The sequence below is a fragment of the Nerophis lumbriciformis genome, linkage group LG26 (genome assembly GCF_033978685.3).
Source record: "Nerophis lumbriciformis linkage group LG26, RoL_Nlum_v2.1, whole genome shotgun sequence".
NCBI classification, from domain to species: domain Eukaryota; kingdom Metazoa; phylum Chordata; class Actinopteri; order Syngnathiformes; family Syngnathidae; genus Nerophis; species Nerophis lumbriciformis.
The window spans coordinates 7,487,501-7,502,500 of record NC_084573.2 but is presented as its reverse complement, the minus strand read 5'-3'; the positions used below and the strand labels follow the sequence as shown (position 1 = coordinate 7,502,500).

General features: G+C 43.5%; 1 protein-coding gene across 1 annotated transcript in view; it reads right to left on the bottom strand.

Moving 5' to 3' along the window:
- Window positions 1–15,000, bottom strand: part of kcnh5b (potassium voltage-gated channel, subfamily H (eag-related), member 5b) — a 177,366-nt gene that overhangs the window by 132,268 nt on the left and 30,098 nt on the right. The window contains exon 6 of the mRNA XM_061987485.2: window positions 8,147–8,262. Within this exon, the coding sequence (XP_061843469.2) occupies window positions 8,147–8,262 (116 nt within the window). The remainder of the gene's footprint in view (window positions 1–8,146; window positions 8,263–15,000) is intronic.

The window sequence follows — 15,000 nt, the reverse complement described above, 5'->3', positions numbered from 1 at the left end:
TAAAGAAAAATAAATGTACATACAATTAACCATTGCTCAAATTAATAAATTCTAACTAAATTAATGACAATTAATTATAACAATATATATATTTCATAAATCAATAGTCAGTCAAATTAAAATACAAACACCACTTTAGTCATAATTTTTGCGCTTGAGGAACATCTCTATGACTTATTCTGTTTGTTTGAGACAGTCATGACTGCCACAAGTGGTGGAAAGGTGTATTACTACTAGAGATGTCCGATAATGGCTTTTTTGCCGATATTCCGATATTGTCCAACTCTTAATTACCGATTCCGATATCAACCGATACCGATATATACAGTCGTGGAATTAACACATTATTATGCCTAATTTTGTTGTGATGTTTTTTTTTTTTTTTCTTGTGCGGCCCGGTACCAATCGATCCACGGACCAGTACCGGGGACCACTGCTCTAAGGTACGTAAATAAACATTTGTACAATATTTCTGTGTAAATAACTCATTTCACAACGTAAATATCCATCCATCAATCCATTTTCTACCGCCTGTCCCTTTCAGGGTCACGGGGGGTGTGCTGGAGCCTATCTCAGCTGCATTGGGGCGGTAGGCGGGGTACACCCTGGACAAGTCGCCCCCGGAGAGAACCCACGCAGTCTCCACACAGAAAGATCCCCAGCCCAGGATCGAACCCAGGACCTTCGTATTGTGAGGCACACGCACTAAACCCTGATCCACCGTGCTGCCCTGGTGCGGCTAATATATGGAAAAAAGGTTTTTTTCACAAACATTTTGTGGGTGTGGCTTATATACAGTTGTGCTCATAAGTTTACATATCCTGGGAAAATTTATGATTTCTTGGCCATTCTTCAGAGAATATGAACGATAACACAAAAACCTTTCTTCCACCCATGCTTAATGGTTGTGTGAAGCTATTTATTGGCAATCAACTCTTTTTAAATCAAAATGACAAAAGAAAGTACCCAAATGACCCTGATCAAAAGTTTACATACCCCAGTGACTTTGATCTGATAACATGCACAAAAGTTGACACAAACAGGTTTGAATGGCTAATCAAGGTTCCAATCCTCACCTGTGACATGTTTGTTTGTAATTAATGTGTGTGTATAAAAGGTGAGTGAGTTTCTGGGCTTCTGACAGACCATTGCATCTTTCATCCAGTGCTGCACACATGTTTCTGGATTCTGAGTCATGGGGAAGGCAAAAGAATTGCCAAAGGATCTGTGAGGAAAGGTAATAGAACTGCATAAAACAGGAAAGGAGTATAAAAAGATATCCAAGGAATTGACAATGGTCAATCAGCAGCGTTCAAACGCTGATTAAGAAGTGGAAAATGAGGGATTTAGGTAGACCAGCAAAGATTTCAGCCACAACTGCCAGGAAAATTGTTCGAGATGCAAAGAAAAATCCACAAATAACTTCAGCTGAAATACAGGACTCTCTGAAAAATTGTGGTGTGGCTGTTTCAAGATGCAGAATAAAGAGGCACTTGAAGAAAAATGGGCTGCATGGTCAAGTGCCCAGAAAAAAGCCATCATTCCAAATTACTTTGTTCCAGAAGTTTTGAGGCGTGTCTCTGTGCTGTTTGGCGTAATGTAGGCGGGATACTTTGTGACATTTGCGCAGAAATGGCTTTCTTCTGGCGACTTGACCATGCAGCCCATTTTTAAGAAATCATAAATTCTCCCAGGGTATGTAAACTTATGAGCACGACTGTACTTATATATGGAAAATATGGTATATTTGATTCATTTCCACATACAAAAGAGGCCTGGGTCAGTAATGAGGACATGACAAAATCTCATATGGGCAAAGAAATGGGAATCGACCCACAGTATGAACGAAGCCAAAGACATGAAGACCCCTTGATTTAAAAGTCTGCCTGCTGACTTTAGTTCCTTCCTTCCTTCCTGAGGAGGCATCACTCCAATAAAATCAACATGTCCTCCTGAGAAAAAAAGTGTGATTGCAGCACACACCTCCATCAAACAACAGCCATGAATAACGCAAGACCTTCCATCTCTTGTGGTGGTTTTTTTCTCCAGTTTCACAATCCTCCAACACAAGACACACGCGTGAAACATTGATGACGCTGCAGGAAAACTGCTGGCGTGCGTCCACAGAACGCACTTGTGCGCAAAAAAGTGTGTAATGGCGTTTAAGTCTGCGTGTTCAGTCGGCGGCGGTAAAGTGGTTGGAATGTAGCGGTGAATGTTTCATAAGAAGGTTTAGTTGTGCAGAAATAATGAAAAGAGCAGGGAGGTTTCAGCCATATGCTGCTGTTAGTTAACATTAGGACGGTTAACTACCTTTGTATCTTTATTTACTTATTGGTACTGTGGAGGATGCATATATGTTTAAGAGTTATTTCTCTATTCATAGCCATGTTTGATCATACAAACTTTTCCTTTGTATATTCTACCAGTCTCGCTTTGTCTTCAGATTGTCTGTTTAGTGTCTTAAACCATCAGGAATGTGAAATACAACCCCCCACTGGTTCCTTATCAGTGTTGCGGGGGAAAGATGGGGGTTTTCTTTGTGTGCAAAGGAGTTGCCTTTTCCATTGGAATGCCAGATCAACTAGAGCAGCCGATATGAATGTATTGATTAAACTGATCTCCTAAAGCTTTGGTATAAACTTGAAAATATTCCAATTCTGTCTTGATGGTCCTTCTTACTCAGCATATGTCATCGAAAGAACTTGGGATTGACCAGTAACTTAGATTCCCTGGTAGGAAGAACTGGTCCGACACAACAATACCAAATATACCTACTCAGTGGCCTAGTGGTTAGAGTGTCCGCCCTGAGATCGGTAGGTTGTGAGTTCAAACCCCGGCCGAGTCATACCAAAGACTATAAAAATGGGACCCTTTACCTCCCTGCTTGGCACTGAGCATCAAGGGTTGGTGTTGGAATAATTGTTTGTAAGTTATCACAAAAGAAACGTTGTATTATGAATGCTGTCTTTCGAGGCCTAACAAGAGGAAGAAGGCTCGTAAAACTCCACTGTGATTTCAACACGGACAGATGGCAGGATCTGCTCAACCTCCAGAGGAACTCTCTTTGAAGTGTTAAACAAACTCTCTTTGAAGTCAACGCTATTTACGACCCGCTGCCCTTTTGAAGCAACTGTGGTCAGGAGACGGGAGGGGTTATCCATTGTCCTCCAACACCTGCCCCAGCTGGATCCAGGAAGAGCCCAAGCCCGAGAAATCCCACTTCTTGGTCTTCAAAGCGACCGAAAACAATGACTGTTTTACATACTCCCCATTCCTGCTGAGACATGTGTTGGTGCGTGAACATTGAATATTGTAATAAAGAGGAGACGAAAACCTTCTTCGTCAGAGCGTGGTGCAGGACTGTACAGAGAGTGCAGTGGCCATGTCTCTCCTCAATATTGAGTCCAAATTGAATTCTGTCTCTGTTTGATTCCTTGCCTTTTGTCTTGTTTAATAGATGTCCTCAGTGTTTGAACGTGACAGTTGGAATTGTGGGGTTTGTGGGGGCAGGTGCAATCAGCGCTGCCTGTAGGAGGAAAAGTCACCGCCGCTGTCCGAGCACCAGCGGGGGCATGTGCTGACGGCGAGACACAGCTGGCAGGCGATTAGATTTCACAGGTGGTACGTGTTAATCTAATCATCTGTTGTCTTTAACAGTAAGCGGTCGGGAGCAGAGCGAGAGAGAGGATTGGGAGTGACGTCAACGTCACGACATGCCGAAAAACACTTTGGAAAATCTTGTGAAAAACATTACAACTTTGTTTAAACCTGCACGCTTGGCTCTTGTGCCATGTCTACAGTGGAGCTGCTAGGAAGCGACTTCCACAGGGTTAAATCACCAAAATGATTCCCGGGCGCGGCCACCGCTGCCGCCCACTGCTCCCCTCATCTCCCAGGGGGTGAACAAGAGGGATGGGTCAAATGCAGAGGACATATTTCACCACACCTAGTGTGTGTGTGACAATCATTGGTACTTTAACTTTACTTTAAATGTTTGCTACAGTCCATTTTTCCAAGCATTCACAATCCTAAGAATGTATGTTTTTCTTGTTTTATGCATTCTAAATATTAAAAGAACGATAGCGAATATCAGCTAACAATGTAGCCTTTAAAGCGCCTAAAAAACCTCTGTTTTATATACTGTTGACATGTAATATTTACGGATTTTGCACATTAAATTCACAGACGTATCACCACGTTCGCTTTTCTCTTTAACAACAACACTAATAATCGTGGCAGACTTCATGAGAGACAACAAAGACTACTTTGGGACAAATGGTGATCCAGAAACTTCTATTTTTGAGCCTGAATATAAGGAGGATGACCTACAAGTTTTAGAGGTTGTGTGCTAAACAGATCCAGCAAGTAGCAGTATTGCTAAGTGCGAGTCCATCGTCACGTCCTTCCCGATGCCCTGACCTACCACCAAAAATTTCAGGATCCCCAAAAAATAAAAAATTTCGCCATACCCGACACGCCTGCAAAATATGGGGACTCTTCGTGCATGTCAAGGGCCTCAAAAAGGCGACCAAACGTATAGAAGAAAAAAACTAAGCAATTTCAATAGGGCCCTGCTCAGAATAATAAAATAAAATAAAATTAAGATCTAAATGTGTGTTATTACCTTTTCGTGTAATAACACACATTTGCCGCAATGTTTGCCGCCATACCGCGCCCACATCTTATAGCGTAGGAATTTCCCCCCCGCAATTTATCATCCCCTATATGTGTAGTATTTGTCATGTAAGACCGCGAGTAATTTGGTCCCTACGAGGAGTTCTTTCAAGTACGACCCCTTTTCCCCCGGAAAAATGGCCAAAAACCATTGGAGCAATGTTTGGCGCCATGCCACGCCCACATCTTATGGCATAAACATAATTTGTTCGCGACTTATCATCACCTATATGTGTAGTATTTGTCATTTTAACCACGACTCATTTGGTCAAAGTCCCTAGGAGGAGTTCTTTCTAGTACGACCCCTTTTCTTTCCCCCCAAAATGGCCAAAAACCATTGGAGCAAAGTTTGGCGCCATGCCACGCCCACATCTTATGGCGTAGGACATTTTGTTTCGCAATTTATCATCACCTATATATGTAGTATCAGTCATTTTAACCGCGACTTATTTGGTCAAAGTCCCTAGGAGGAGTTCCTTCAAGTACGACCCCTTTATTTCGCCGAAAAATGGCCAAAAACCTTTGGAGCAAAGTTTGGCGCCATGCCACGCCCACATCTTATGGTGTAGGACATTTTTTTCCGCAATTTATCATCACCTATATGTGTAGTATCTGTCATTTTAATTGCAACGTATTTGGTCAAAGTCCCTAGGAGGAGTTGGTTAAAGTACGACCCCTTTATTTCGCCAAAAAATGGCCAAAAACCGTTGGAGCAAAGTTTGGTGCCATGCCACGCCCACATCTTATGGCATAAACATAATTAGTTCGCAACTTATCATTACCTATATGTGTAGTATCTGTCATTTTAACCGCGACTCATTTGGTCAAAGTCCCGAGGGAGGAGTTATTTCTAGTACGACCCCTTTTTCCCTCCCCAAAAATGGCCAAAAACCATTGGAGCAAAGTTTGGCGCCATGCCACGCCCACATCTTATGGCATGAACATAATTAGTTCGCAAATTATCATCACCTATATGTGTAGTATTTGTCATTTTAACCGCGACTCATTTGGTCAAAGTCTCTAGGAGGAGTTCGTTAAAGTATGACTCCTTTATTTCACCGAAAAATGGCCAAAAACCGTTGGAGAAAAGTTTGGCGCCATGCCACGCCCACATCTTATGGCATAAACATATTTTGTTCACAATTTATCATCACCTATATGTGTAGTATCTCTCATTTTAATTACAACTCATTTGGTCAAAGTCTCTAGGAGGAGTTCCTTCAAGTACAACCCTTTTTTTCCCTGAAAAATGGCCGAAAACCATTGGAGCAAAGTTTGGCGCCATACCACTCCCACATCTTAGAACATAAACATAATTTGTTCACAATTTATCATCACCTACATGTGTAGTATCTCTCATTTTAACCACGAATCATTTGGTCAAAGTCCCTAGGAGGAGTTGGTTAAAGTACCACTCCCTTTTTTCCCTGAAAAATGGCCAAAAACCTTTGGAGCAAAGTTTGGCGCCATGCCACGCCCACATTTTAAGGCATAAACATGATTTGTTCGCAATTTATCATCACCTATATGTGTAGTATCTGTCATTTTAACCGCGACTCATTTGGTCAAAGTCTCTAGGAGGAGTTCTTTCTAGTACGACCCCTTTTTCCCCCAAAGAATTACCAAAAACCTTTGGAGCAAAGTTTGGCACCATGCCACGCCCACATCTTATGGCATAAACATAATTTGTTCGCAAATTATCTTCGCCTATATGTGTAGTATCTCTCATTTTAACCGTGACTCATTTGGTCAAAGTCCCTAGGGGTGAGTTTTTTCTAGTACGACCCCCCCCAAAAAATGGCCAAAAACCATTGGAGCAAAGTTTGGCGCCATGCCACGCCCACATCTTATGGCGTAATACATTTTGTTTCGCAATTTAACATCACCTATATGTGTAGTATCTGTCATTTTAACCACGACTCACTTGGTCAAAGTTCCTAGGAGGAGTTCCTTCAAGTACGACCCCTTTTTTCCCCGGAAAATAGCCAAAAAACATTGGAGCAAAGTTTGGCGCCATGCCACGCCCACTTCTTATGATGTAGGACATTTTGTTTCGCAATTTATCATCACCTATATTGTAGTATCTGTCGTTTTAACCACAACTCCTTAGGTCAAAGTCTCTAGGAGGAGTTTGTTAAAGTACGACCACTTTTTCCCGGAAAAATGGCCAAAAACCATTGGAGTTAAGTTTGGCGCCATGCCACGCCCACTTCTTATGGCGTAAGACATTTTGTTTCGCAATTTATCATCACCTATATGTGTAGTATCTGTCATTTTAACCCCGACTCACATGGTCAAAGTCCCTAGGAGGAGTTCCTTCAAGCAAGACCCCTTTTTCCCCCCGAAAAATGGCCAAAAACCATTGGAGCAAAGTTTGGCGCCATGCCACGCCCACATCTTATGGCGTAGGTCAAATATATTCGCAATTTATCTTTACCTATATGTGTAGTATCTGTCATTTTAACCGCGACTCATTTGGTCAAAGTCCCTAGGAGGAGTTCTTTCTAGTACGAACACTTTATTTCACCGAAAAATGGCCAAAAATCATTAGAGCAAAGTTTGGCGCCATGCCACGCCCACATCTTATGGCGTAGGTAAAATATATTCGCAATTTATCATCACCTATATGTGTAGTATCTGTCATTTTAACCGCGACTCATTTGGTCAAAGTCTCTAGGAGGAGTTGTTTTTAGTACGAACACTTTATTTCACCGAAAAATGGCCAAAAACCATTAGAGCAAAGTTTGGCGCCATGCCACGCCCACATCTTATGGCGTAGGTAAAATATATTCGCAATTTATCATCACCTCTATGTGTAGTATCTGTCATTTTAATTGCAACATATTTGGTCAAAGTCCCTAGGAGGAGTTCGTTAAAGTACGACCCCTATATTTCGCCAAAAAAATGGAAGACGAAAACCAAGATGGCTGACTTCCTGTTCGTTTTCAGGTATGGGTTCCTGAGACTTTAACGTACATCCCGTCATGATAGACGTCCCCTGCGATTTTTGCGTCGATACGTGAAACTGTTGGGGGAAATAATTCTTGCTCATTTTAAAGGTGGCGCTAGAGAGACAATTTTGAAATGTCATATTCAGGACTCCAAATATATTAAATTGATGCAAAATATGGGGACTTTTCATGCATATTAAGGCCTGAAAAAAGGCGTCCAAACGTATAGAAGAAAAAACCAAGCAATATCAATAGGGCCCTATTACGGGGCCCTGCTCAGGCCCTCATAAAACAACTTAAAGCCTTCTCCAGCTGTTTACTGACATATTATATTCATGTTTAGCTCAATTTTACTGCATTTGATTATTGGCTCCAAAATAAAAACCAAATCAGTGTGACCAAGTCCTGTATCTGAAGTATCCTTGACTAATAGGCGAACACAGGTACTAAAGCAGAGACATGGGTTGCCACGGTTACCCTCACATCTCAGCAGGGGATCTTATCCAAGCCATGCTCACCTCGGCCAGTCTGGACTGCTTATGGCTGACTTCATGCTTGCTGATGGGCGCTAGCTGTTGCAGCGCGGGGCGGTTTTGGGTCAGCGCCCGGGTCAGCCGCGCAAACTTGGTCCAACCTGCAAGAGGAACGGAGACATGAGCAAACATTGGCATTGAAAGCACTGTTTTGGGCCCCGGTGAAGAAGGTCAAATCTATGTTGTTATCTAAATTCTATGACAAGGTCGTTTGGATCCAATTAGGAAGGTGGAATACAAATGACACACCCTTGTAAAATTCTTCTTGTAATGAAAGGTTGTATGGATATTACAAACCCCGTTTCCATATGAGTTGGGAAATTGTGTTAGATGTAAATATAAACGGAATACAATGATTTGCAAATCCTTTTCAACCCATATTCAGTTGAATATGCTACAAAGACAACATATTTGATGTTCAAACTCATAAGCTTTATTTTTTTTTTGCAAATAATAATTAACTTAGAATTTCATGGCTGCAACACGTGCCAAAGTAGTTGGGAAAGGGCATGTTCACCACTGTGTTACATGGCCTTTCCTTTTAACAACACTCAGTAAACGTTTGGGAACTGAGGAGACACATTTTGTAATTCTTTCCCATTCTTGCTTGATGTACAGCTTAAGTTGTTCAACAGTCCGGGGGTCTCCGTTGTGCTATTTTAGGCTTCATAATGCGCCACACAGGTCTGGACTACAGGCAGGCCAGTCTAGTACCCACACTCTTTTACTATGAAGCCACGTTGATGTAACACGTGGCTTGGCATTGTCTTGCTGAAATAAGCAGGGGCGTCCATGGTAACGTTGCTTGGATGGCAACATATGTTGCTCCAAAACCTGTATGTACCTTTCAGCATTAATGGCGCCTTCACAGATGTGTAAGTTACCCATGTCTTGGGCACTAATACACCCCCATACCATCACACATGCTGGCTTTTCAACTTTGTGCCTATAACAATCCGGATGGTTCTTTTCCTCTTTGGTCCGGAGGACATGACGTCCACAGTTTCCAAAAACAATTTGAAATGTGGACTCGTCAGACCACAGAACACTTTTCCACTTTGTATCAGTCCATCTTAGATGAGCTCAGGCCCAGCGAAGCCGACGGCGTTTCTGGGTGTTGTTGATAAACGGTTTTCGCCTTGCATAGGAGAGTTTTAACTTGCACTTACAGATGTAGTGACCAACTGTAGTTACTGACAGTGGGTTTCTGAAGTGTTCCTAAGCCCATGTGGTGATATCCTTTACACACTGATGTCACTTGTTGATGCAGTACAGCCTGAGGGATCGAAGGTCACAGGCTTTTAGCTGCTTACGTGCAGTGATTTCTCCAGATTCTCTGAACCCTTTGATGATATTACGGACCGTAGATGGTGAAATCCCTAAATTCCTTGCAATAGCTGGTTGAGAAAGGTTTTTCTTAAACTGTTCAACAATTTGCTCACGCATTTGTTGACAAAGTGGTGACCCTCGCCCCATCCTTGTTTGTGAATGAATGACTGAGCATTTCATGGAATCTACTTTTATACCCAATCATGGCCTCCACCTGTTCCCAATTAGCCTGTTCACCTGTGGGATGTTCCAAATAAGTGTTTGATGAGCATTCCTCAACTTTATCAGTATTTATTGCCACCTTTCCCAACTTCTTTGTCACGTGTTGCTGGCATCAAATTCTAAAGTTAATAATTATTTGCAAAAAAAAAAAAAATGTTTATCAGTTTGAACATCAAATATGTTGTCTTTGTAGCATATTCAACTGAATATGGGTTGAAAATGAGTTGCAAATCTTTGTATTCCGTTTAGATTTACCCCCACACCTCAACCCTGCCCACCTCAACCACCTCATGCTCTCTCAGAGAGAGCATGTCCCAAATTCCAAGCTGCTGTTTTGAGGCATATTAAAAAAAATAATGCACTTTGTGACTTCAATAATAAATATGTAGCGTAAAGTCGGCAAAAGTCCCAAAAATGTTCAAAATATCTACCCAGGTTCGAGTTCCACAAGTCACGCCGCCGGCCGGGATGCCCAGAATGTCCAAAACGCGCCCAGCAAAGTCCCATGGGAAGGTGGGGAGAAATGTGAGAAAAGTCGGTAAAATGTTCAAAAATCACACCCGGGTTCGAGTGCCACAAGTCTTAAGACTTGTGGCACTCCATGTGGGACTCCAACCTGGGTAGGTGTTTTGAACATTTTTGGGACTTTTGCCGACTTTTCCAACTTTTATCCCCCACCCCTGTGGGACTCGGCTGGGTGTGTTATGGACATTTTGGGCATGCCGGGACTTGTGGGGACTCGAACCTGGGTAGGTATTTTGAACATTTTTGGGGACTTTTGCCGACTTTTCTCACTTTTCTCCCCGCCTTCCCGTGGGACTTTGCTGGGTGAGTTTTGGACATTTTTTTGCACCCCGGGACTTGCGGCGGGACTCGTGGGACTGGAACCCGGGGAGGTATTTTGGACAAAATTGGGACTTTTGACCATTTTGGCCGCCTTTTCCCCTCTTCTTCCCCGCCTTCTTGTGCACCATTGCTGGGTGTGTTTTGGACATTTGGACAAAAATAGTTTCAAGCATGTTTTACTCAATATAGGTCATCAAATCTCAGCAACAAGATGTAATATCTTACTGAGATCATTTAGGAGCAAAACACTTAAAACAAGTAAAACACTCTAACATAAAATCTATGTATGGCCGCGCAAGTCCCGGGATGCCCAAAATGTCCACAACACACCCAGCCGAGTCCCACAGGGAGGGGGGGGATAAAAGTTGGAAAAGTCGGCAAAAGTCCCAAAAATGTTCAAAATACCTACCCAGGTTCGAGTCCCACAAGTCCCGCCGCCGGCCGGGATGCCCAAAATGTCCAAAACGCGGCCAGCAAAGTCCCACGGGAAGGCGGGGAGAAAAGTCGGTAAAATGTTCAAAAATCACACCCGGGTTTGAGTCTTAAGACTTGTGGCACTCCATGTGGGACTCCAACCTGGGTAGGTATTTTGAACATTTTTGGGACTTTTGCCGACTTTTCCAACTTTTATCCCCCCGTCCCTCCATGGGACTTGGCTGGGTGTGTTATGTACATTTTGGGCATGCCGGTACTTGTAGGGACTCGAACCTGGGTAGGTATTTTGAACATTTTTGGGGACTTTTGCCGACTTTTCTCACTTTTCTCCCCCACTTCCCGTGGGACTTTGCTGGGTGAGTTTTGGACATTTTTTGCACCCCGGGACTTGCGGCGGGACTCGTGGGACTGGAAGCCGGGGAGGTATTTTGGACAAAATTGGGACTTTTGACCATTTTGGCCGCCTTTTCCCCTCTTCTTCCACGCCTTCTTGTGCACCATTGCTGGGTGTGTTTTGGACATTTGGACAAAAATAGTTTCAAGCATGTTTTACTCAATATAGGTCATCAAATCTCAGCAACAAGCTGTAATATCTTACAGAGATCATTTAGGACCAAAACCCTTAAAACAAGTAAAACACTCTAACATAAAATCTATGTATGGCCGCGCAAGTCCCGGGATGCCCAAAATGTCCACAACACACACAGCTGAGTCCCACAGGGAGGGGGGGGATAAAAGTTGGAAAAGTCGGCAAAAGTCCCAAAAATGTTCAAAATACCTACCCAGGTTCGAGTCCCACAAGTCCCGCCACCGGCCGGGATGCCCAAAATGTCCAAAACGCGCCCAGCAAAGTCCCACGGGAAGGCGGGGAGAAAAGTGAGAAAAGTCTCAAAAATGTTCAAAATACCTACCCAGGTTCAAGTCCCACAAGTCCCGCCGCCGGCCAGGATGCCCAAAATGTCCAAAACGCGCCCAGCAAAGTCCCACGGGAAGGCGGGGAGAAAAGTGAGAAAAGTCCCAAAAATGTTCAAAATACCTACCCAGGTTCAAGTCCCACAAGTCCCGCCGCCGGCCGGGATGCCCAAAATGTCCAAAACGCGCCCAGCAAAGTCCCACGGGAAGGCGGGGAGAAAAGTGAGAAAAGTCGATAAAATGTTCAAAAATCACACCCGGGTTCGAGTCTTAAGACTTGTGGCACTCCATGTGGGACTCCAACCTGGGTAGGTATTTTGAACATTTTTGGGACTTTTGCCGACTTTTCCAACTTTTATCCCCCACCCCCGTGGGACTCGGCTGCGTGTATTATGGACCTTTTGGGCATGCCGGGACTCGTGGGACTCGAACCTGGGTAGGTATTTTGAACATTTTTGGGGACTTTTGACGACTTTTCTCACTTTTCTCCCCCATTTCCCGTGGGACTTGGCTGGGTGAGTTTTGGACATTTTTTGCACCCCGGGACTTGCGGCGGGACTCGTGGGACTGGAACCCGGGGAGGTATTTTGGACAAAATTGGGACTTTTGACCATTTTGGCCGCCTTTTCCCCTCTTCTTCCCCGCCTTCTTGTGCACCATTGCTGGGTGTGTTTTGGACATTTGGACAAAAATAGTTTCAAGCATGTTTTACTCAAAATAGGTCATCAAATCTCAGCAACAAGCTGTAATATCTTACTGAGATCATTTAGGACCAAAACACTTAAAACAAGTAAAACACTATAACATAAAATCTATGTATGGCCGCGCAAGTTCCGGGATGCCCAAAATGTCCACAAAACACCCAGCCGAGTCCCACAGGGAGGGGGGGATAAAAGTTGGAAAAGTCGCCAAAAGTCCCAAAAATTTTCAAAATACCTACCCAGGTTCGAGTCCCACAAGTCCCGCCGCCGGCCGGGATGCCCAAAATGTCCAAAACGCGCCCAGCAAAGTCCCACGGGAAGACGGGGAGAAAAGTGAGAAAAGTCGGTAAAATGTTCAAAAATCACACCCGGGTTCGAGTGCCACAAGTCTTAAGACTTGTGGCACTCCATGTGGGACTCCAACCTGGGTAGGTGTTTTGAACATTTTTGGGACTTTTGCCGACTTTTCCAACTTTTATCCCTCACCCCTGTGGGACTCGGCTGGGTGTGTTATGGACATTTTGGGCATGCCGGGACTTGTGGGGACTCGAACCTGGGTAAGTATTTTGAAAATTTTTGGGGACTTTTGACGACTTTTCTCACTTTTCTCCCCCACTTCCCGTGGGACTTTGCTGGGTGAGTTTTGGAACGCTGGAACCCGGGGGAGGTATTCAAAAATCACACCCGGGTTCGAGTCTTAAGACTTGTGGCACTCCATGTGGGACTCTAACCTGGGTAGGTGTTTTGAACATTTTTGGGACTTTTGCCGGGGAGGTATTTTGGACAAAATTGGGACTTTTGACCATTTTGGCCACCTTTTCCCCTCTTCTTCCCCGCCTTCTTGTGCACCATTGCTGGGTGTGTTTTGGACATTTGGACAAAAATAGTTTCAAGCATGTTTTACTCAATATAGGTCATCAAATCTCAGCAACAAGCTGTAATATCTTACTGAGATCATTTAGTAGCAAAACACTTAAAACAAGTAAAACACTCTAACATGAAATCTGCTTAGTGAGAAGAAGTATCTTATCAGACAGAAAATAAGCAAATATCAGCCTTATTTGAGATATTTCACCTTACTTATATTTCAGTTTTTTGCAGTGTAGATTATGGAGACTTGCTTTTTATGAATGCACCAGACACTTATTTGAATATCACTTTGCCTTACGTTTTATTACTGCTTGTGGCAACCTTGTCCACCATTGCACTTTGTATGCAAACTGTTCATCTCTGACAGTCTGCAAATTTTCTCGATGGATGGTTTTAAAATATAAATCATTTCTTGGTTTGGTTCTCCCTTATTTATGTGCTCATGGAGACTCCAGTCGCTACAGTTTTCGGTCACAGGACATCCTTGGTGTGTTGGTCCCTAGAGCCAACTAAGTCTCAGTAAAAAAAAAAAAAAAAAAGTCTTCAGATTTGCTGTTTCATGGTCATGGAATGAAATACTAAAGAATCTGAGGCTGCCTGAACTGATCCTTTCGGGGGAATTTCAGGCCATTTTAAAGGATGGAGAAGCGGTTTCTATTAGGCACTGTAAACTTGTTTATTGAAACATTTCATTTTTTACCTATTGCGTGTTTTTATGTTTATTGTTTAAGTAATTTGTGCTTTTAACTAAAGTGTGTGACTGCTATGTATGTATGTTTTTGCTGCCCTCTCGGCCAGGTCGCTCTTGTAAAAAAGATTTTAATCGACTACATCAGGGGTCGGCAACCCGCGGCTCCGGAGCCGCATGCGGCTCTTTGATCACTCTGATGCGGCTCAGCAGCTTACTTGCCGACCCTCCCCCATTTCCCGGGAGACTTCCGGATTTTAATGCCTCTCGCAGAAAACTCCCGGGATTAATATTCTCCGATTTTCACACTTACAGTTATAATAAGGGCGTGCCATGATAGTGCAGCCTTTGGCGCCCTCTACATCTGTATTAACAGCATCTGTATTAACAGCGTGCCATCGTAACCCCTTGTTATGCAGTTTGCATCTTCAGCTCGCACACGAACGTGACAGCAAGGCATACTTGGTCAACAGCCACACAGGTTACACTGACGGTGACCATATAAAACAACTTTAACACTCTCACTAATAATGCGCCACACTTTGAACCAAAACCAAACAAGAATGACAAACACATTTCGGGAGAACATCTGCACCTTAACACAACATAAACACAACAGAACAAATACCCAGAATCCCACGCAGCCCTGACTCTTCCAGGCTACATTATACACCCCTGCTACCACCAAATCCCCCCCCCCCCCCCCTCTGTGCGTCGGTTGAGGTGGGAGGGGTTTGCATGGGATTCTGGGTATTTGTCCTGTTGTGTTTATGTTGAGTTACGGTGCAGATGTTCTCCCGAAATGTGTTTGTCATTCTTGTTTGGTGTGGGTTCAC